General features: G+C 55.1%; 1 protein-coding gene across 3 annotated transcripts in view; it reads left to right on the top strand.

The window, feature by feature from the left end:
* The window catches only part of RAPGEF1 (Rap guanine nucleotide exchange factor 1), a 136,772-nt gene that overhangs the window by 109,420 nt on the left and 4,132 nt on the right, over positions 1-23,220 (top strand). For 2 of the 3 annotated variants that reach the window (XM_088018863.1, XM_088018862.1), the window contains 10 exons: positions 9,671-9,756; positions 12,685-12,796; positions 14,500-14,575; positions 17,016-17,100; positions 18,764-18,856; positions 19,758-19,943; positions 20,720-20,804; positions 20,946-21,040; positions 22,365-22,443; positions 22,535-22,636. In XM_088018863.1, the coding sequence (XP_087874989.1) occupies positions 9,671-9,756; positions 12,685-12,796; positions 14,500-14,575; positions 17,016-17,100; positions 18,764-18,856; positions 19,758-19,943; positions 20,720-20,804; positions 20,946-21,040; positions 22,365-22,443; positions 22,535-22,636 (999 nt within the window). Of the gene's footprint in view, positions 1-6,600; positions 6,874-9,670; positions 9,757-12,684; positions 12,797-14,499; positions 14,576-17,015; positions 17,101-18,763; positions 18,857-19,757; positions 19,944-20,719; positions 20,805-20,945; positions 21,041-22,364; positions 22,444-22,534; positions 22,637-23,220 lie in introns of all 3 variants that reach the window. The other variant, XM_088018861.1, reaches the window with a different exon arrangement.

Here is a 23,220-nt window from a genome sequence, read left to right as displayed (position 1 = left end):
GAATAGAGAAGCTGAAAGTTTCATTTATTCAGTCTTAGTTAGAGCTAAGGTTAAGAATCCAGATCTGCCCTGTGAAGAACAGTGTCCATTTGACATTTATGAACGGCATAATTGCCAGTAAATAATGGAGGCCTGGCAAAGCTACATAAAAAGAAAAGCCCACATGTAGGCTGGACATCCAGAAGAGGGTTTTTGTCCTTCATGTTCTGACACATTACAGAGTGTAGCCACAGCTCTAAATAGAGTTCTAAGAATAAGTATAAATTAGAGTCCCTGGCATGCTGTTTAAATCCAAACTGAGTAAAAATAGTTCAGTCAGATTTCTAGAACCGAATTCAAATCATTTTTTAATCTGTACTAAATCTTTCTATAAAGAGTCGCTGCTCTTAAGGTCGATATTTAGTGAATATACAGAGCATCCTAAAATGTGTTGGAGGTTTTTGCAAGAATATTATTAGCCATGAAACCATTAGCCCAGAATCTGTTGTTTTCAAGGAGGATCTTGTGATTTGGGTTGCAAAAATATGTTACACGAGAAGAAATGCAGTACATTTCCACTTTCACCCATCTTACTACCTAAAATTCTCCCAAGCAAAACATTTTTGGGTTTTTTGTTTGTTTTTTTTACATCCTTTGTTAATTAGAATGTTCAGATGTTTTTGTTTTTTAAGATTTTATTTATCTGACAGAGACAGCGAGAGAGGGAACACAAGCAGGGGGAGTGGGAGAGGGAGAAGCAGGCTTCCCGCGGAGCAGGGAGCCCGATGCGGGACTCGATCCCAGGACCCTGGGTTCATGACCTGAGCTGAAGGCAGACGCTTAACGACTGAGCCACCCAGGCGCCCCAGTTCAAATGGTTTTTAAAAATAGATCCCACTAAGAAGTTTATTCAAAAAGAGAGAAGGTACTTTTTGGATCCAGGGTGATGCTGATGTTGCCTTTCTTTGATGAGCACTGTCCCATCACTCCTACAACAGGGCCAACAAAAGTGGCTCTCCTTGCCAGGAGCAGAGAGAGGTCCCCGGGGCAGGTGCTGGTGGCTTGGGCCTCAGAAGCTGCTGCTTGGCTTTGGAAACTTACCCTTTGACATTATGTAAAGCATAGTTGTTATAAATCAACACAAAGGCATCAAAGAAGGAAGTTGCTTCTGGGCCTAAGGGGGCCCCGGAAGGAAGGCTTTGGTAAAGAGTAGTTGACTGGGACCAGGAAGGAGAGAGGAGACACATCGAGCAGGCTTCCTCCCAGTGTGCCACACAGAGTGACGAGGAATGTTATCAAGGGTCCTTCCTGGTGACTTTCCTTCTCTTAAGAGCCAAACCAGGCCTGCTTCTCTCCAGGAGACCGATCCCCCAGAGATGGTGGAGGGTGTTGTGCAGTGGCTGAAAGCTTGACTTCCTTCCAAGAGAAATCACTTAGCCCCGTGTTGTATTGACACTCGCAGTCTCTGGTTTAAGGGAAGTGTGAGCCCAGGACCAGTGCTGAGCTGTGGTTCCGAGTGCTTCTCTGTACGGGAAGGAAGCCCAAACCACACTAAAGCAGCAGTTGCCCTTGGGTGTGTTTTCTTCACAAATGATGGAGACGAATGTAAGCCTGAAAACTAGCCGTCCAATAGCTTCTCTGTGTTGGTAAGCAGCATCCAGAAACACTGAAGTCATAAGCCTTGCTTGAGCCAAGACTATGCAGTAATGACCAATCTCTGGCAACTTCTGTGCTTCCCAGACACTTTATGACAGTAAGTCCATTCACTCAAATGATGGCATCGCCCCGTAATCGGGAGGGTTGAAAGTTCCTCAAAGCTCGGAGCTCCAGTCACTGCGACTGCAGAGCCGGCAGGGTCACTGGCCTGTGGCTCTGGCCCACGGCTGCTGGCACTCTCTGCCCCCTCGGGCACCACCGTTCGTCCCGACAGTCACAGGAATTAAATGGAATGTCTGTTACAGTGAGGAATCAGAATTTTGCATTTAAAGATCTCTATTCCTGCTTTCTTGCCAGCACAGGGCTCATCCCTAGTCATCTTTCGTGCCAAGACTAGAGTGGAGACAACGTATCCTTGAAAACTGACGCCTGGCCAGCTTCGGGGGGCTTTGCTTTCTCTAGCGTGTGCACACATGGACATATTGGGTTATCAGCCATCATTTTTCCACCCAGAAGACTCACAGCGGTTCGTTCACATGTCTGTTTTCAAAAGAGCAGATTGCCAGTTCCTGCATCTCTCGTGAGGGCAGATGTTGTCTCTGCATCCCCTGCTTGTGTGTCAAGCCTCAGCTCCCTGCCTGTTGCTTGCTGGTCATCACAAAACACCGAGCCAGGGAGCTCTCCCAGCCAGATAGTATGTGTATCCCACAGAGCTGTAGGATTATACGTTTGGGGCCTGTCACATGCCCAGAATGTTCAGGGAGCGGGACATCCCCCGCACCTCTCTTAGGAGCCAAGCTGTGTGTTTTGAGGTGTGTGGCCTGCACTTTCAGCCTGCTTCTTCATCTTTGTGATAAGGATCGTAACAGCCCTTTGTGTAGATGAAATGAGATGATCTGTGCAAACCCTTAGCATCTCATCTGACCAGCAGGCATCGTCCTTCCCAGATGGTCCTTGCTGGCACTTTGACTGATGGTGTGATCGAGGCTGACATTGGGGACCAGGCAGCCCCTCCTAACTGCTCTCTTTCCCAGGAACTTGCTCTGGCACTCCCAGATTTTCTGCAGAAATCTGCAGTCTCCAGCCAGGCAGCCCCCCTCGTGGTATAAAATCCTCAGCCCAAACAGGCTTACTCTGGCTATAAATAAAAATTCCTGCTACAGAGAGCACAACAGCTCTCTGTCAGAAGCACAGCCAGGCACCAGCCAGGTCCTAGAGTAAACTCCAGGCAGTGATGAAGTGGTGTTTCTCCTCGGCGGCCCGCCTGCCTTTCTCCCTGCCGCGATGAAGAATGTGGTCTTACAGGCTAGAAGTACTTCTGCAGAGACTGGCCTTGTGGACAGTGGTGTGGTGATGAGCCCCAATGCGGCCCTCCCCTCCCGAGTTGCAGGAGGGGCACTGAGGGTGCTTTGTGTGCTTAGAGAGCCGTGCCTTGCATCTCCCCACCGCCTTGAAGGTATTTTTCAAGCTTGGCTTTTGTGCCAGCAGGACTGCATAGCTGGAATACCAGAGCTGCTCACAGGCTGGGGCTGCTGAGGGATGGCAGGCCGGCTGGGGAGGCTTTGTCCTGGAGATGGGGGCCGGCCGCCTTGCCTTCTCTTTGGTGGCTGCCTCTCCCCTGCAGCACACGTCCTTGGGGGCATCCAGAGCCTCTCCGCCCGTCCCCAGTCTCCCAATGTGGCGGGGAAAGCTTGTCGGTTACCTTCCCCGCTCGGAGCCGAGACACTGCTGCGAGTCAGGCGGTATTCTGGGCGCTTCAGTTATAACATTAGAGTCAACGCATACGTAGTCCTTCATTGGGGAAATAGGTAGTAGACCCCGTTAAGCCCCTCAGCTCTGTGGTTTGCAGTGGCTTCCGGACTGGTGCTTTGGCAGGTGAGGGAGGAGAGCTGAGAGTGTGCATCACGTGCCACCACCGTGCTCAGGACTGCAGGGCGCCAGCTCAGTAAATCCACACAGACCTTCTGAGAGGAGTGCTGGTGTTTTCATACCCGTTTCACTTATTTTTATTTGTTTTTTTATTCAAGTGTAATTAACATACATTATTACATGTTTCCATCCCCGTTTTAAAGATGAAGAAACCAGGGTGCCCGGCTGGCTCAGTTGGAGGAGCGTGCAGCTCTTGATCTCAGGGCCGTGAGTTCGAGGCCCACGTTGAGTGTAGAGGTGACTTAAATAAATAAATAAAGAAACCGAGGCTCAGGAACTTCAGTTACTTACCCAAGGTCACACAGGTAGAAAGAGATGGCCCAGAGCCCAGTCTGTGTGACTTGAGATTGTGCCCTCAGTAGTCATCCTTGTACCGTCTCCCAGAAGACACACCCACGGTGTGTGTGGGTAGGCCACCCGACTCAGATCAGAGCTTGTTCAGAAGGCCCTATCAGACTTGACAACGTCATGTGATTGTGCAGAAACCGCTTACGTAGATACATCAGGTGCTCAGTCACTGCAGGGCCTGCTCGAGTGCTGAGTAAGCTTACATTGGGTGGGGGCGGTCAACGAGGGCAGTGTCAGGACTCTTGAAAGAACTGGCATATGCCTCAGTCTGTTCAGGCTGCTCGAACGCAGTTCCACAGACTGGGTGGTAATACACAGCACGGTTCTAGAGCGGGAGGTCCAAGGTCAGGCTGCCAACAGGGCTGGTGCCCCTTCTGGTCACAGACTTTTCATTGTATTCTCACATGGTGGAAGGGCAAGGGATCTCTCTGGATCCTCTTTTATATGGCACTAATCACATTTATGAGAGGTCTTAAGAGCCTCCCAAACCTGATAACGTCCTGATACCACCATGTATGCAAGTTAGGATTTCAGCATATGAATTGAGAGATACAAACCTTCAGCAACATTGATCTTAAACTAGTTGAATTCATGCGCAAGGGAAAGGCCTCTGTCAGATCTCAAGGCAGCACCTACCCTTGGAGATGCGCAGGCAAGAGATCTGAGAACCGGGCTCCTGCATGAGACTGAAGCCACTGCCTGAAGCGGCGGTGTGGGCTTCCCTCGGGGTGGCCTCCCAGGACCGGGCCCTGCCATCCGCTGGCCAGTGCGTTCCCCCACACTGTCTTCTCTGTGGCCTTTCCCAGCCAGTGAGAGCCTCACTATGGGGGGGAGAGTCCCAGAAGCCAAACACTTTACCCCACTGCCATCCCCAGCAAGGCCTAGGGTGAGTCCCCCAGGCCTGGGTGGTCGCTGGGAAAGGCTGGTGAAATGTGGCACCTGGCTGGTGAGGGCACTGTGGATACTCCGGTGCCTCAGCTCCCCGTATGAGAGCCTCGGAGCTGGGGATCCCCTCATGCAGCTCATTCAGAAAGAAGGTTGGGCACGGAGCTTCTTACCAAGAAGCTAAACCTTCAGTGTCTGTCACTCAGAACATGGATGGCACTCCGCACCGACTTGTTTGGCCACATACAGGGTTGATCTTGATTTGGGGAGTTAGATGGAGAAATAGAATGTGTGAGAGGGAGTAGGCACCACGGGCAGGTGTCCTGAGTTTGATGTAAACCATCCAAGCCAAAGGAAGTTTTAATCAGCCCAGCCAGGAAGAAGCCAGGGCCAGGCCAGCAGCGGGTGGGACGGAGGGGGAGCGTGCCTGTCACTTGAGTTGTGGCCACTCTCAGTCCAGGGCAAAGTATAACTTTGTAAAAGCACTTAAGGATGTGAGTGGTTTTAACCTCCTGTTGGAAATTTTATTTCTTCTTCCCCCCTTTTCCTTGTCCTGGGTTCTGAAGTCCAGTGGCAAAATGCAGAGAACGTTTGAGTGAGTGATATGCACATTTGCGTTGAACTTGGCTCTTGTCAGATTCCGGCATCTATAGTGGGAAAGTGGGCCTGGCAAGGACTTTGGATACAGACCCTTCCACATGCCCCTCTCCCATTACCCTGAGACAGCATCAGGTTGTCAGGCCCTTTATGGGACATGGTGACATTGTCAGGTTCTGAGCCTGGTGGCCCCTGGTCCCAGAGCTCCTTTGTCCCTCCTCCTGCAGCAGAGCCCAGGCCCTGGACAGTGCTCGTTGACTAAGAAGCTGCGGGCATTCACTGTCACCCCTCAGCCTGGCTCCAGACCTCTCTCTCTTTTTTTTTTTTTTTTTAAGATTTATTTATTTGAGAGAGCGAGAATGAGAGAGAGAGAGTACATGAGAGGGGAGAGGGTCAGAGGGAGAAGCAGGCTCCTCGCCGAACAGGGAGCCCGATGCGGGACTCGATCCCGGGACTCCGGGATCACGACCTGAGCCGAAGGCAGTCAGTCGCTTAACCAACTGAGCCACCCAGGCGCCCCAGATCTCTCTCCTGATGAGAATCTGGGAGAGTGTAGCCTTGCCCCTGTAGGGTGGTATCAGAAGCATTGCAAGACCCCTTCATTTGTTTAAAAAAAAAAAAAAGGAAAAGATTGTATGGGAAGGGGCGTGAACTCAGAAATTTTTAGCATTTTGATAGCACAGTCCTTCCAACCATTTTTAAGGCCTAACCCTTCCAAAAGCATTTCAGGTGCATTACGGCATTTAAAAGGCTGTAGTGTTTGACTTTCAAGGGATAAAACCGCAGAGATTCATGCAGAAGATTCAAAATGAGTAAATAGGACCCAGGTGTCTGGGTGCACGTGCTGAATTTAGCCACAAGTTCTGAAGGGACCAGGGCACGGGTTGGGTTTGGCGGAGCACGGAGCTGGACCACCTGGACAGCATGCAGGGCTGGCGCTTCTTTGCGGGTGCCCGCGTCCCACTGTTCAGACGCCGAAGAAGGGGCTGGCCGGTCCTCAGGCCCTTCTCAAGGGAGGATGTGCCCAGGTTGGGGGACCTCGGCCAGAGGAGTGCGGGAGTTGGGTTGGCCTGGTCGGTGGTCCTCGTCAGAATTGCTGTGAACAGCCTGCCGCAGCTCAGCTGAGTTAATCTAACGACTTTTTCTCTTGTCTGTTTTCTTCTTCCCGTCTTCCCATTTTTGTGTGTCTTCCGCCTGGATCCGTAGTGTAAGTCTGTGTTTAGGTCCTACTCCCAGGACTTCGTGCCTCACGGCCAAGCTTCTGCTCAGCCTTTCCTTCCGCCTACCTCCTCTTCCTCTGCACATTTCCCCCCCGTCCACCAGCCTCAGAGCTCTGACTTAGTGGTGCCAGCCGTGGCCAGTCTGCCTCCCAGCACCGTGGACGGGCCTCTCTCATCTTCTCAGGAGAGCAACTTTCATGGGAACACTGTCCGCCTTCCTTCCGAAATCTCTCTCACTGACTCGCCCCAGACGCCTTCGGTGAGAACTCAGCACACACTGCCCTCCACGTGGGGCTGCCCGTTCTGAGAAAGCAGGATGGCCACTCACGAGCCCGCCATCACCGCCCATCCCCGGCAGCCAGGCCCGTTGCTGGCACGTGCCCAGTAGCCGCGGGGCTAGGTCCGGGTCCCCGGAAGGTCACAAAGTGTGGTAGTAGCCTGTCTGTCTCCAGAACAGAAGTGGGAACCTTCCGTACGAAGTTCCCGTCAGATGGGGAATCTGATTTTCCACCAACAGATTAGTGACCAGTCAGAGACAGTCCTGATGCGCATGAGACAGAAAATGCTCCCGCTTTTCCGTTGGGTTGTGTGTTAGAGAAAGCCACCGACGCATTTGGAAGACAGATGCAGACAGGACCCTGATGGAGGTCAGAGGTAGTGGCCTCTGGTGCTGTATGTGGTGCTGATGGAGGATCTGCTGCCTGTGCTGTTGCGCTCGCTGAGTTCTTCATCGGGGCACGGGGCCACCACCTTGCAGGGCGCAGGGCGCGGCCGCGTGTTGACCTGTCTGGTGTGGCCTCTCTCCTTCCACGGCCTGCCGCTCCCATGGCACTGGGAGCCCCCTCTGGGGCAGCGCAGGGAGGAGTGCGCCTCCTCTGGGGCAGTGTGAATGGCCCTCCCCCTCTTTGGGGAAGATCCAGCAGGAAGGTTGCGTCCCCTGTAACACAGAGGCAAGAGGTGGCAAAAGCGGCAGCGTTCTCTGGCCAGGGGGGAAGCTTCCCAAGGAGCAGCAAGGGCCCGCTGCTGCCCCTTTGCCTCCCCACGGGAGGAGGGCCCCAGGCAGGGCCAGCCCGGTAGGCCACTCTCTCTGAGCCGTGCCGGCTGCCTAGGGGGCCTGTCACATGTGCACTTCCTCTCATCCTGTCTCCCCCAGAGTGAAAACACCAGTGAGGAGGCTGGTGAGGGTGAATACGTCAATCTGTATTCCTCTGGCCAGGGCAGCGAGGAGCTGGTTCACTCTCGAGGAGTAAGTAACCTCGGGGCTGCCTCGTGCATGTGGCCTGGCCTGGCAGGGTTGGGCCCTGCTTCTGCCTGGCTGAGCCTCCCGGTCACTAGCAGGCTGGGGCCCTGCCGCCTTGCCGAGAGCCAGCATGGCTCCGTGGGGAGAGGACATGGCTCCTGGAGGAGGTCCTCCCTCTGCTTTCAGTGCGTGTGGCACTCTTCAGGCCACAGGGGTCTTCTGGAAATCTGCAGAGGCAGCATGGTGTTGGCCTGGCCACACATTGGTTGCTCTCCGGGATTTCTTTCTATCTTGTCTTCTAGTGTTGAGGTCCATCTTCTGTCCCCTACCCAGAGGGCGGGAGTCTTTTCTCCTACACCACCAAGCCTCCCGAGCCTTCGCCCCCTCATGCTCCCCCCGGCACTCTTCTTCACCCCCACAGGAACAGCTTCCTCAGAAGCCGGGTGGGTCTGGCATTGAGCCCCTACTGTGTTAATGCACCTCCCTCCTGAGAGCATAGAGAAACACCTGATGCGGCCACCTTTGGTTGACTTCTGTCCCAGCTTGATACGGCCGTTCTGCTGAGCGGTCAGCTTTCTGGGTTTTGCTGCAGCAAAACATGAACAAGTTCAAAAGCTTCAAAAAATAATGAGTCCCTTGAGAGGAGGTGCCATGAGGACTCGAGTCCACCCTGGTGATCAGCTCACGGGGCCCAGACCATTAAAAGTATGGTCACTCCTTGTAAGATGCCCCCCCCACACCAAGGGCATCCCCACAGGATCTTAGCTGTCCACACAAAAGCAAGCCCCACTTTAGGCATTAGCAAGTCATAGAACATTAGAGTTTTCACTCCGGTGGGATTCGACCCTGTGCATGGAAGCTGTTTCTCTTCCGATGTTCGCTCCTCGCCTGTCCGCTCTGGTCACCTGTGCCCCTGCGTCATCCAGTTTAGCCTCCACACGATGGAGCCTATCCCTAGCTGGCCTTCCATGGCTCTCCCCCTCCACCCATGACCACGTTCAGTGCTGACTTTTCCTCAGAGCACTGCCCTGAGGATAATCCGTGTATTCGTGCCGCCCTGCTCTCTGTTGTGGCCTCGGTGGCAGACCAGGGATGCCAGATAGCCATGTTGTCACTGAGTGGGGTGGGCCCAGATTACCAGGGCCAGGCCGCTGGAGGAGAGGGGGTTGCACTCATGCGCTTGAGCAGTTAGACCCCTTGGAACCATACTGGGAGGCAGTTGAACATGGCAGTCCTGAGGACTTGGTTTAACTAGGAAGTCAGCAAAGGTTTGCTGCATGCCGGCAGGGCACCGTGGTTAAAGACACAGGTTTTGGAGGCAGACACCCCTGGGTTTGAATGCAGTCTGTAGCCTTCTAGCTGTGTGGTCTTGGGCAGGGCCTTTAATCGCTCCCAGCCTGTGTCTCTGTGTGTGAGTGGGCACAGTGACGCCACTGAACAGACAGGGTCTTGGTCAGGGCCAGGTGAGAAGAGGTACACGAAGCCCTTAGCACAGTGCTTGGCTGAGCCTGGCCGAGTAGTGGCAACCGTGACAGTCCTTTCTTCTAGGAGGTGCTTGAGATGGCTTCATCTAGGTTGGCAGCTGACAGAGGTCCTAAGTAGGGGCACCTTCACTGTCCATAAAGGCAAGATGCTAGTCCGAAGAGGGCCTTGCCCTTCCTGTGTCATTAACCACATTCACGGTTACCTTGTTCACATGTCGGATTGCTCCGTAGGAACTTGCGCTCGGAAGCCACTTGCAGGCGGGAATGCTGGGAAACAGATCCTCCCAGCATGGGGCACCTGTCACAAACCCAGTACTGACTTCTCTTTTCAGGAATCACCAGCTATGAAAGACGGACATCCCAGAGATCCCTCGTCGGCCAGCAGCACGGCCGGGAAGGAGAGCAGAGACAGTGACAGGTAGGGAGTGACCAGGTGGAGCAGGTTCCTTGAAAGCTGCAGGCCCGGCTGGGGAGGGCGGCCCCTTGCCCGCCAGCACTCCGGGCCTGCGGGAGCTTGAGGTGTACACCCTTTCCTTTCTTCTGACTCGCAACATTCTGTGTGTTCAGGGTAGAAAACATGGCAAGTACAGAAATGTGTGAGTCAACCGGATACGTCACTGATAATCCCACCCTTAAAGGCCTTCATTCTGGCATGCAGTCTGCCTTACTTCCTGATTATGTGTTCACATACGATCTGCTCTACAAATGACCCATGACAGTCTTAAATCCCAGGCCAACCTTCCTTGGCCTCTTCCAAGTTCAGGCGCACTAAGGGGGTGTCAAAGACCACCCCCCCAAAAACTTACTGTGAGTTACTAGATGTGTGTATATTGTGTTATTAAACCATTTGAAAGTAAGTTACAGACATGACACACAGCCCCTGAATACTTCAGTGTGCCTCCTAAAATATTTTAATTTTTTAAAACGGCTTATTTATTTTAGAGAGTGTGAGCATGTGGGGGTCGGGGTGCGGGCAAGAGGGGGAGAGAGAGAGAATCTCAAGCAGATTCCCCATCCAGAACAGAGCCCGATGCAGAGCTTGATCTCACGACCCTGAGATCATGACCTGAGCCGAAATCAAGAGTTGGACGCTTAGGGCTGCTGGCTGGCCCAGTCAGTTATGCATCTGCCTTCAGCTTAGGTCATGATCCCAGGGTCTTGGGATCCAGCCCCGCACAGGGCTCCCTGATCAGCGGGGATTCTGCTTCTCCATCTCTCTGTACCCCTCCCCTGCCTGTGCTCACTCTCACGCTCTCTCTCAATAAAGAAATATCTTTAAAAAAAAAAAAAAAAGAGTTGGATGCTCAACTGACTGAACCACCCAGGCACCCCTCCTCCTAAAATATTTTAAAAGCCTACCAGATTACAATACCATCATCACACCTAAGAAAATTAATAATAGATTCCCTCGTATCATCTGATATGCAAACCATCTTCCATTTCCCCAATTCTCCCTAAAATTAACTTGTGTAGCTTATTTTTTTTAGAACCAAGACCAGTCAGGAGTCAGTACATTTAGTTGTGTGTCTCTTTAATCTTTTGTAACATTTTTCAGTATTAGCACAAGTCACACCTGACCAGGTTTAGAAATACCTAGTAAATATCTCCATGTGTAGGGCCTGCAGATCCACTCTGCCATCCACAACTTCATGTTGACATCGCCTTCTTAGTGAACTATTCTACAAGTTCAAGCTTTCCCTCCCTCTCTAGGCCAAGGTTCAGCTACCTCTGGGGTTCTAGGCACAGAGCTAGGCAGTACCCACTTGTCAGGCCTAAGCATAAATGGTTGAAGAGGTGGTAAAAATGAAATAGCAAGAGACAGGAATAAAAATAGAAAGCATTCATTCTGTAGAGGCCTGCTGCAGAGGGCTGCCCACCCAGGCTGCTCGTGGCCAGTCCTAGGTGCTATCCATGAGTCTGCCTGATCCATCTACCCGGGCTAAGATCTCCCCACGGGTTAAGCAGGGGGTGATGGGTTTTGTAGTTGAACACCTAGTAGCAAACGGTGTCTGCGCCAAGCGACAGGAGCCCACGGGTTCTGCCTCCAGCCGCACTGAACCCAAGAGCACCATTTTTCAGAGTTGCAGATGGCCTTTGTAAAAAAAAAAAAAAAAAAAAAAAAGAAGGATGAGCACATTGACTGCTTAGAAGAAATTGTGAAAATGTTGTCCTCTTTCCACGAAGGCCAGAGCGCAGACCCGACACTGGAGGGACATGTAGCAGATGGTTCCTCCCAGGACCATGTGTGATTTTGCTCTGGGCCATCCCTGTCTTACTGAAGGCATAAATTTTTATGTCTCACATACTTAGCGTTAAAAATGTAGCCTATGACCACAAGGCCAGCACGGTGGAAATCATCAGAATGAAACGGGGATACGGGAGGAAATGCTAGGGAAGCAAGGTGCCTGCACACCAGCATCCGTCTGCTCCTGGCATGCCCCCTCGCTGCCCCACATTTCCCCTCTGCTGGGGGTTCTCTCCTCCTCCCCCTTCACCAGCGAACTCCTGCTCAGTGCCGCAGGTCTCTGCTCGGCTGTCCTGCCGCAGGGGCCTGCTGCCCTTCACACCGGCCTGGGCTTTCTGCTCAGGCTGCTGCCCCTACTGCTCGTTTTCACGTCAGTCTCTCCTGCTACCCCCGGCACCCCAAGGACAAGGGCCAGTCCGCCTGGTTCATGCTTCTCGGTCCCACAGAAAGGTGGCCCTTGGAAAAGACTTGAGGAACGACATTCATAGCCATGCACACTCTCCCCACCCGCTTGCCCTTTCGCTCTTCCTGTCCCTGGATACTGACTGTGCATATGGTGGCCTTGACAGAGCGACTCATCCCATCACTTACTTAAATAGCTCAATGAAACCTTCTTGATCTTTTTTTCTTTTCGTTTTTTTCTTTTCTTTATTCTCTTTTTCTTTTTTTTTTAAAGTAGGCTCCACGCCCAGCATGGAGCCCAACGCAGGACTTGAACTCATGACCCTGAGATCAAGAACTAAGCTGAGATCAAGAGTCGGATGCTTAACCCCCTGAGCCACCCAGGCGCCCCAGTCTCTTTCTTAATCCCTTCCATTGACAGAGCATCCACAGAGAGCAAGAAATGTCCCAAGGTCACACAAGTCATTAGTAGTGGTGCTGGAAATCCAGTCTGTGCCCTGGCTTCCGGCCCCCACTCAGGCCCCCTGTGCTGGGGTGGGGAGCAGTGTGGCCTTCACGTGGGAGCTGCAGTTCCAGGAGAACCTGTTAGGGGCAGTCATAACTCGGAGTCATGCAAAGGGCTGCACTACCTCAGCCCCCTGGTGTTCTGGACCCCAGGGTCTGCTGGACCCTTGCAACACAAACCACTTCTCTCTCTAGGGCCTCAAGGTCACCAGATGGTTCAGAGTTGGCTCGATCGGAGGAGGAAGTGGATGAGCTGTCCCTCATCGACCACAATGAGATTATGGCAAGGCTGACACTCAAGCAGGAGGTGAGTACAGGCCTTGTGCGGTCTGGTCCATAAAGGGGTGAGGGGGCTTTGAGGACAATGTAACCTTGAGGTGTCTCAAACAGAAGGACGCATGCAAGGCACCAACCCATGAGGTGGCCACCCCACATCTCGTGGGCTCTGTGCACGGCGTTTATCCTGACCCGTGCCTGGGCCACCGGGGGTGCTGAAGGATCCTGGGCAAATGGATGGCCTCCTGGAGAAAGTGCACTGTCCCCTTCTCTGACACTTCTAGAGAGTCATCTTGGGCAAGTCACGTCACATCTCTAAGCCCCAGAGGACAGGACTCTGGAGGATATTATAACAGTGAAACCCGTGTAGGGAGCTCAGCATAGAGCCTGAGCGTGGTGAGCCCTCATTAGCATAAGCTGCCTTCACATTTGTATTGACCAAATAACCCACTGTAGTTTTGGTGGGAGGCACAGTCTGATTCAGAAATCTCTGGCCTGCAGCTGCCTCTGTCCTGTGGCTTCTCAGAAGGGCCTTGTGCGATTCTGGAAACACAGAGGAGCCTCTTAACGTGATAGCCCCGACCCAGCCCCGGGGAAGTGACCGTGTTTCTGGGCTCCGGCTCCATGGCAGCGCACACACGGACGCACAGACAAGCAAGCGGATTCTGCCCTTTGCACAGTGTCGGGCTGGGCCGAGCAGAACAGGCAGGGCAGGGCAGGCGGGGACAGTGGGGCAGCTGGCTTCTCTGCAGAGAGAAGTGATGCTTCATGACCCTTGCCAGAAAGTCCTTCTGAAAAATCAGGTCCTGGGCATAGCTACCCTCAGCCTTAGCTGGAAATCCAAGATGCTCTCGGGACTCTGGAGTCCAGGGGTGAAAACACGGATGCCCTGGAGCGGCAGGTGCATCTCCAAAATTGAGGGCCGTGAACCCATGGGGGCTCACGAGGTTGGTTTCCTTCAGAACCAGAGGTTGAGGCGGGGGGCGGCACTCAGGCAGGCCTGGTGCTGTGCTGCTGGGCTCCCATTCCTGGCCCTGCTGACCACTCGCTCTGCCTTATGGGCTAAAGCTTCTGTTTGCCCACATGAAAGTAAGACTACTTAATTGGCAGAGGGCAGCTGGTATCATAGAAGCGACGTCAGGCACAATTGAACGTCTTTGTGACGCTTTACACTCCTCTAAGGGCTCCCTGTGGAAGAATTTGTGAGGTTATGACAAGTGACTTCTCCTTGCACCTGGGGAAACAAATGTAAATTTAGGATGGCTTGCTGCAGTTTTAGGAACGTGACTGTACTTGGAAATAGCCCTGCTGCCTCTACAGTCTTCTTGGGAGTGCCTGGTGGCCGTCCTGCCTGCCTCCCTGTGGGTCCCACCGTCCCAGCATGAGAACTCCCCTCCTCACCTCCCTGCCCCCTGGGTGGGTGAAGAGGGAGAGATCTAATGGTGCCATCGTCCCCCAACTCTGGAGTGACCCAGTGCAACGTGCCCTGGTGTCTGGACAGCTCCCAGGGCCGTCCACCTCCCAGAGGAGTTCTGGTCTGTCCTGTCTGCAGAGTGCAGAGCAGGCTCTGCCCTCGGTCACACTGCTCCCAGGTGAGGGGGGGCAGAGGGAAGGTGGCCCCGGGCTCTCCGCAGTGCAGCGGCTCGGTCATCTCGTCTCTGCCTACAACTTTCTGATCCGACTCTTTTCATGGCTGAATTCTGCTGCATGCCCTCCTTTGCTTTGTCCTTGCAGGGTGACGACGGGCCGGACGTCCGTGGCGGGTCTGGAGATATCCTACTGGTGCACGCTACTGAGACAGACAGGAAAGGTGCGGCCGTGCTCTGGGCAGGGGCCTTGGTCTCTGTCACAGCCCTCCGGGGGTCAGAACGTGGTCTTGGTGCCCTGTGGCCACTGTGCGGAGAGCCCACCCTGGGGATGGGACCAGCCCTCTCAGGGTGCACCCTCCACGGGTAAAGGGTAGTGACGACCCCAAGGGCCCCCAGAGGCGTCAGAGGGTTTGCTGCGAGTGCAGAACCTAGTTAGGTTCTCTGCCAACGGCACCTCAAGTAACAACACGTCCAACAATGTTAACGTTACGGCAACACGTAGGTAGCTGTTTCAGCTTTTCCTGATGTCTGACCCACTGTGTTATTCCAGACACTAGACAGGATTTCACTCGTGGCCTCCACAAGCAGACCCCGGCACATGTTCTGTCCGGAGCCTGGTCTTAGAGCAGTGGTGGCACCGTCCTAGGACGGGCTTCTGATCCATTGACCGGGCTGGAAAAGCAGGGGACCTGCTGTTGGGTGGACTCTGTGCTAGCAAAAGCGCGCTCACTCCACCTCCGGTTCTGGCAGAAAGGGGGAGAGGAGGTGCCAGGACCTTGACCTCTGCCAGGACGGGGGAGGGGCGCTGCAGGGCCCACACAGTGGGGGGCTCCCCATACTCCTCTCCCTTCTGCATCTTTGAAAGTTATTAAAAAGGGGATGTGACAACAGTATTAAAGCCAATTCTGGGAAGAATTAAAATGCCCCAATCCTGAAACCCTCACCCACCAACTTTACTTTTATATATGACCATGTCCCCATTTTTACAGATTTCCCCAAATGTGTTACACAGAATGATTCTGGGAATTTTTAAATTATGAAAGTAGTACAGAAATGGTCATGTTGCAGAGAATTTAAAGAATAGAGAAAAAGAAGAAACCCCAACAAACTCACTGTAGCCACTGTTTTGCCTTCTGGGGTTTCTTCACCCCTGGTTTCTTTGGGGTTTGTTTATTTATTTATTCATTTATTTATTAATTAAAGATTTTATTTATTCATTTGAGACACAGAGATAGAGCATGAGCAGGGAGAGAGGCAGAGGCAGAAGGAGAAGCAGGCTCCCCGCTGAGCCAGGAGCCTGATGTGGGGCTTGATCCCAGGACCCTGGGATCATGACCTGAGCCGAAGGCAGATGCTTAACGACTGAGCCACCCAGGCGCCCCCACCCCTGGTTTCTTTGGACTGGGGCAGAACCCGGTCCTGGTGACTGAGTTCAAAGTCAGGCATGCCCCGGCCCGGCCCGGCCCGACCTCAGCTGACCCAGCTGTTTGCCAGGTCCCCAATGGACAGGGAGATGCGTGGAGCTGACGTGAGGCCATGCTCAGGAGCAGCCCTCGCTCTGCTGCTCTGCAGCAGACCCTCCTCCACGCGAGCCTGAGCACCAGCCTCAGCTGGGCAAGAGGAACAGTTTTCATTTTTATCCTAAGGACTGAAGTGGGAGCTGGGTCTGTCCTCAGCTTGGAGCAGCAAGCTCTGCTTCCTGCAGGTGCAGCCAGCTGCAGCCCCGGCCAGAGGGAGCCCCGTGGGCAGGGCAGTCCAGGGCCTTCCAGGTGGCCAACAGTGCCCAGGAAAGGAGGCGCTGCTGCCAGCAGGGACCTCCACTTGATTTCAGTCACGGAGAGATTCTGAGGCTGCGGGGAAACAAAGTCATTTGTACGTGGATGGATGGTGGAGGCAGAGGCCCTGGGCCACATACCACGTTCCTTGGGCAGTTGGCGTCCTGTGGACTGGAGACCACCCTAGTGGTACTACACTGGATCACCCACGGCTTAGGGCATGCAGCCTTGGCTCTGTTCTTCCAGAAGCAGGCAGTGGCCTGTGCTGGGCCCATCTCTGCCTCCTCACCTAGCCCGTCTTTGAACAAAAGTCCCAGTGGGCAGTGAGCTGGTGAGTTTAGGATCCAGGAAGGAGGAGCCTGAGCAGGATGCTGTCGGGCCATGCTCTGTGCTTCCAGCCAGGCCCACCCCTGCACAGACCCCAGATCCCAGATGCCGGAGCAGGTGTTGCTTTTGCTTTCGATTGTCCTGGAGCTGATTGGCCAGGGCACGGGAGCCTGCACTGCTCCGCTGGAGAAGCGGGGATCCTCTCGAGTCTTCCACCTGGCGAGCTGGGGGATGAATGAGAGAAGACAGGAGAAGGGGGTCCGTGTCCAGAGAAGAACAGTCTTATCTTAGGTCTCTCAAGATGTGGAAATTCCCAAGATTTTGTTCCTGGGCCCTCCCATCTAAAGTATCACCTATGATTTAGCTTCAGAATTCTGCTGATGAGTTTGAATTATTTTCTCTATGCCCACAATTAATACCCTTTGAATCATCGAGTCTTAGGACAGATAAGAAGCTCTTGAGGTGTAGTCAGGGATGGCAGGTATGTGCGGCAGGCGAGCTGCCCATCTTTGTCTCCTGCCAGTGGCGGGCATCACTCATCAGTTGTTCTTCGCTCTAGATTTGGTGTTGTACTGTGAGGCCTTCTTGACCACCTACAGGACCTTCATCACCCCGGAGGAGCTCATCAAGAAGCTGCAGTACAGATATCCTTTCCCGTGGTCCCCCAGCCCTGGCCCCACACCCCTCCCAGCATGGAGCCTTGGGAGCCAGCCAGGAGAGAGAGGGCCTTTGTTGCTGGCTCCCCCGCGCCCTAGCTTTGGGACCTCAGGCCAGGCTTTCTCTTCCAGTCTCCTTCCTTGTCTGAGTGCTGAGTGGGATGACAGGAGGTGCCAGATCATGGGTATGCTGCCTGACAGCAGTTGTGGTCACTAGGAAGTCCTGAAAAGGAGTTAGAAGGAATTGACACACCGCAAGAGGGAGAACGCACTCAGGCTCCTGTGGAGGCCCAGGTCGCTGGCACCTGCAGCTTCTGAGCCGAGCCCCAGGCCATTGAGGTGATAGGTCCCAAGTGTGCGGGGCTTATGGGAGTCAAGACTCACATGAACAGCCTCGGGGGAAGGCACAGTCACTCCTCCTGGTGGCAGACCCAGCAGTTGACAGACCATGTCCAGACAGAATTGGCTCCTACCCGTCACCCATATCTGCCTCACGGGCTCACCCTTTCAAGGATGACCATGCAATAATGGTTGAGGAAGACCCCAGGCCCTAGGACCCAGCGTCATTGACTTTTATCTCAAACCTGCTCCTCCTGCAGAGGCTGACCTGAGCTGCTGCTGTTAACAGCGGGCCACCTTCCCATGTCACAGCCCACGACTGCCATCTGCTGGAAGCTGCTACTACCCGGGGCAGGAAGTCCTGAGTCCTCCAGGCTGTCCCCCTTCCCTTCCTGCGTGCCCTGAGGCTCGACCTCTTGTCTCCTCTGGACCTCTGTGGCTCCTTTCACCGTCCCCGTGCCCCAGCCCTAGAGGACCTGGTCCCTCAAGCTGAAAGGAGCCCCCACTGCAGAGACTTACGTTCCCTATAGCCTCACACGTTCAGTTGCTCCCCGGCCTGGCTCAACAAGTGATAGTAACTCACACTTGTTGAGAACTTCCTAGCGTCGGACAGGACGCTAAGCCCGTGCACGTGAAGGCTCACTTAGCTATAAAACTACTTGATATATTATTACTGTATTACATATGCTGTTAAATTACTACCTATTACGTGATTCAGGAAAACAGCCTCGGAGAGCTTAAGTGACCCATACACACTCTTGAGCTCAGGTTCCCAGCCCCTACCCTGCACAGCAACTGCAGGCTCTGGGGACAATCCTTGGCGCGAGGCCCCTTCCTGAGCACCCATGGATATCTGAAGAGCAGGAAGGACAGCCAGAGCAGGGTCTGAGAGGATGGTGAGAATCTCTGCCCCTCCAGGCAGAAACCACTACCTTGGCGAGGAGCTAGAGGTGGCCTGGTGTGTGGCTGCTGAGGGGCAGGGGCATCTGAAGCTGCGGAGAGACGGCTGGGAGGAAACTCGGGGCAGGAGTGCAGGAGGCACCTAGGGACCCCCCCCGCCCAGTCCCACTGAGAGGGTGTTTAGGGCATGTGGTTTTTGACCACCTTTTTCCTCCTGAGGCTCAGCAGGGCAGCCCGCGGCATTTCAGTAAGTCCCCCGGAAAGCTTGGGGGGACTGGACGGGAAGGCAGTGGAAGCAGGGCTCCTGTACATCATAAGCACCCTGGAAACGGCAGCTGGGAGAAGTAGCTGTCCTCTCTCCTCAGCCCATCCCTGCCCGTGTGAGAATGGCTTTCCTTAACCTACGCTCCACGTACGAGAAGTTCTCTCCCTTCGCCGACACATTCAAGAAGCGCGTCAGCAAGAACACATTCTTTGTGCTGGTGCGGGTGGTGGATGAGCTGTGGTGAGTGCTTATGCCCAGGAGGTGGCAGGGAGGCCGGGGCACCTCAGGGCTCCCCACCGGGGCTGCAGGCTTCGTTGCTGAGCTGGGGACATCACGTCCCATCCCCCCCCCCCCCCCCCCGCTTCTCCCAAGCTGTGTGCCCACAGAGCCCCACCCTGCAGCTCTGATACGGGCTTGCTCCCGCCCACCTGAACAAGACCCTTGGGGAGAATGACCCAGGTACCCATACCAGCCACGGGCCACACCGCTTTCCTCGTGGGGGGCCGTCCCTCGCACATGCAGCGTAGCCTAGTCACCCCCGCCTCTCCCCAGACTCAGCAGTCACCGTCACCATTCACTTAACAAGTGCACGTCCAGCCGCTCAGTCTCCTAGGTCTGGAGAGCCGTGGTGAAGGAAACTGCCGGCCCTGCCTTCAAGGCGCTTCCTTTCTGCGGGGAGAATGGCCTCAGCCCAGGCCAGCACCGAGACCACCAGGCACGGAAAGTGCTGTGCAGAGGGAGTTCAGGAGCGGCCTGTGGGCGGCTGCTCTGAGGGGCCTCGTAGTGATTCACCACCCAGGCAGGACCAGGGGCCTCCTCTGGGGCAGGATCGGAGTGGGAGTGTCTCCGTGGCCCCGGGCCCAGACGGGGGCCCTGGAGCTTGTCCAGTGCCAGCAAGCATTTGCTGAGAGCGGGGCCGTTCTGTGTCACCGGCAGGACGGGACCTTTCCTGGCGCTTTTGAGGCTCCGGGTGGCCATCCCGACACCTTTTCTTCCTCTCTTCCCTAAAGAGGTTTCCTAGACCTGCTGGTCGCTGCCCTGTGACCCTTGGGTATTCTGAGGTGGATTCTGGGCCCGATGGCAGCCGTTCTCTTCCTGGGCCGTGTCTTGGCCCCTCACTGTGTGGCCTTTGGCCCTCTAGCCTCGTGGAGTTGACAGAAGAGATCTTGAAGCTGCTGATGGAGCTGGTCTTCCGCTTGGTGTGCAACGGGGAGCTCAGCCTGGCCCGCGTGCTCCGGAAGAACATCCTGGACAAGGTGGACCAGAAGAAGCTGCTCAGGTGTGCCAACTCCGACCAGCCCCTGGCAGCCCGGGGGGTAGCCGCCAGGTGAGCCACCAGCTGTCTGCCCATGGCTTCTGCGGCCCTCCTCCACAGGAGTGGTGCCCGGTAGCCACCTCCCCAGCCCTAGAGCCTCTCTTCCTGGTTCTGACCAGGCCCTGCAATGGGGGGGGGGGGGGGCGGCGGCGGTTCTTGTGGACAGCCCAGTGGGTTCCCCAGGGCCTGGGCCTCTCCTCCAGGGGGTCATGATGGGTGATTTAAAAAACTCCCATTTTCAACCTGGAAGTGAGGAAGCAGGACCTGGGGACACTTACTAGGACAAGGGACAGGTGAATGCATTCCGGGCTGTGGTCAGCTCTTGTCTTCCCGGCACTAACGTGGTAACTGTGAATTCTGGACCACCCCCACCCCCCAGGCCATCCTGAACATTCCTAACCTGTACAGGCTCTAGTCTGTTACCTGTGCCCTAGTCATAGGTGTTGAAGCATCACTTCCTTGTCAGCGAGTGTTTCAGTCTTCATCCCTGTGGAGCCATCTCTGTCCCCGCTGGGCCCCGGCCGTGGGGTCAGGCTGAATTCGCAGGCAGCACAACTGCCTGTGGGGGCCATGGGACCCACCAGGCAGAGGCACCACGGTCCCCAGCAGGAGTGCAGTCTGGTCCTGCCCTGCCACTGGTCGGCTCTGAAGCTGCCGTCCTCCTGCTGTGAGGCCGGGCTTGGGGCGGCTGCTCGCTCTGGCCGCCCAGCTCTGAGGCCGCAGGACGGCGCCCAGCCAGCTCCCGCTGTCCCTGTCCCCACCGCTCATCTCATGCCTCTGTCTTCTAGGCCGGGGACTTTGCATGACTTTCACAGCCATGAAATAGCCGAGCAGCTGACCCTGCTGGATGCTGAGCTCTTTTATAAAATAGAGGTATGGTGTTGAGCAGGGCTGGGAAGAAGGCTGTCCCTTGCCCCGGGGTGAGCAGCTGCTGCTGATCCCTAAGGAGGAGAAAGTGCCCATCATCGGGAAGCCATAGGGCTCCAGCTCCATCCGGTCTACTTCCTTTTTCAGATTCCTGAGGTTTTGCTTTGGGCAAAAGAGCAGAATGAGGAGAAGAGCCCCAACTTGACCCAGTTCACGGAGCACTTCAACAATATGTCCTACTGGTAAGAAGCGGCGGCTGTGCGAAGCCCCGGTTCTCTATCCCAGCACGTCTGGCTGGGTCCCTGTGCTCTCCTTCACACAAGGAGGAGGTGCCCTTTTCCTCCCAGCTCCTTCCGAGACCCTGGGCTTTACTTGGAACTGCAGGCAGCAGAGAGCACGCGGGCTGAGGAGGAGCCTGGGACAGGGAAGAGAGCCGGGATTGATTAGTAATGTCTGCCGTAGGTGGCGGCAGGGGCAGGGGTGTTCACTGTGCCATCCTGCGCTGGTCATGGCCCAGCTCCCCACTGCCTAGCGACCTCAGGGCTGAGCCTCACACAGATGCTGCCTAAAAGAGAACAGCAAAGGAGTGCCTTCTGTTAATACTTTAATTAGGCCTGAATTCTTAAAGCAAAATGAAGCCCGAAGGTACGCTTATACCATAATGTGTAACAGAATGGTTGGCTTTTCAAGATGTGACTTAAAGGTGCCCCCAGCCTCTCTGCATCAAACAGAGGATGGTCAGAGCGTGGTAGCCACGGAGCCCACACTGCGTCCAACCCCACCCTGCACCCAGCCCATTGCTGCCACTGACGGAACATCTAAGATTTGTTAAACGCTCTGTGAGGACTGCTTGTTGGAGGGAACCTGGGTCATGTCCCACTTTGCCGGCTTTTCTCCCCACCACAGGAAGTGCTCCGCTCCTCAGGAACGTGAGCTGAACTGTAGCAAGCCACCACAGGAGGCAGGGGCTTGTAGGGCAGACAGAAACTGCACACAGCCCTGAGCCCAGCCTCCGACCCAGCCCCCTACTGGGCACATGCCTCGGGGTTCAGCACACGCCTCGGGGTTCCAAGGAGGAGATGCGGGGAGGGGCCCCTCTGAGGGGACTGGCCGTGGCCATGTGAAGCCAGAGGGTCTCCAGGCCACGGTGAGGTCCTCGTGCAAGGCTGGCCTTGTGGTTGCTGCTAAGATTCTCAAGGTGCCCTCCTAACCCACATGCTCACTCGTCTCCTGAACTAATCCTGAGGCCACGTGAGGAGCGTTTCCAGCCCCAGTGGTGCTCAGGTCAGCACTCGTCAGGAAATCTGCTTGGCTGTTACAAAGCCTCCATCTGCACACACGACCCGGGGTCCTCATCAGGCTATGTGACCTCTCAGCCTATCCCTGGGATGCTGTGAGCTCCTCGAGAGCAGAAATGGGGGCGGGGGGGAGGCTGTGCTTAGCACCTCAAAAGCCCTGGGCATGTGGTGCAGGTGTCCACATCCCTCTCTCTCCACTAGGACCACCTAGGGGTCTAGAAGGAGACTGGTCAGTTCAGCCATCTTTTTTTCCCATGGGTTCCTGCAGGGTCCGGTCAATAATCATGTTACAAGAAAAAGCCCAGGACAGGGAGCGGCTCCTGTTGAAGTTCATCAAGATCATGAAGGTAACCGTGGCTGCCCTCCCCAGAGTCTCCTCCTTCAGGCCCTGCCCAGCAGCCCTGGGCCTGCCTCACGGCCGCCTCCCCCTCCCTGCAGCACTTACGGAAGCTGAACAACTTTAACTCCTACCTGGCCATCCTCTCAGCCCTGGACTCGGCTCCCATCCGCAGGCTGGAGTGGCAGAAGCAGACCTCGGAGGTGAGTGGCAGGGAGGGAGGAGGTGGGAGGCCCCGCCCGGCCTCTGGCGAGCCAGCCGTTGGGGAAGGTGCTCAGGTGTCTGCTTGGCCGCCAACCACCCCCCAACCCCACCCCCCAGTTTGCTGTGGCTAATCTCCGGTCTTTGGGCCTGGAGGGGCTGTGTGGTTGGTGCTGGGATTGTCCCCTCACAGGGTCCTGCTGCCTGGGCTGCAGGATCATACCTGGGTCCCTGCTTCACTGCTTTCTTCCTTCCTTCCTTGCACCCATGCTTCCGGAGGGGCTGCTCTGGGCTGCCAGCAGCATTAGTCCTTAGGAACATACTGTGAACAGGCCAGACCTGTTGATGATTTCTTTAGGGTAGTTGCCAAAGGGGAAAGTATGGGGTCGTCTGGCCCGTTCAAGGGTCAGGGAGGTCCCCTGAGGAAGGGTCAGTCACGCCAAGACCGAAATAGGAAGAGTTTGCTGGGAAGGAAGGGAATTCCGGTCAGAGGGGACAGAAGCGTCTAGAGACTGGCACGCTCAAGCAGCAGAACAGAGGCCAGTGTGGTCGTGTCGCTGGGGAGGGGACCCGCCCTGGACCAGGA

The sequence above is a fragment of the Eumetopias jubatus genome, unplaced genomic scaffold, assembly GCF_037043125.1.
Source record: "Eumetopias jubatus isolate StellerSeaLion01/CBP00866 unplaced genomic scaffold, mEumJub1_p1.0 scaffold_15, whole genome shotgun sequence".
NCBI lineage: Eukaryota > Metazoa > Chordata > Mammalia > Carnivora > Otariidae > Eumetopias > Eumetopias jubatus.
This window is presented reverse-complemented; position numbering and strand designations above follow the sequence as displayed.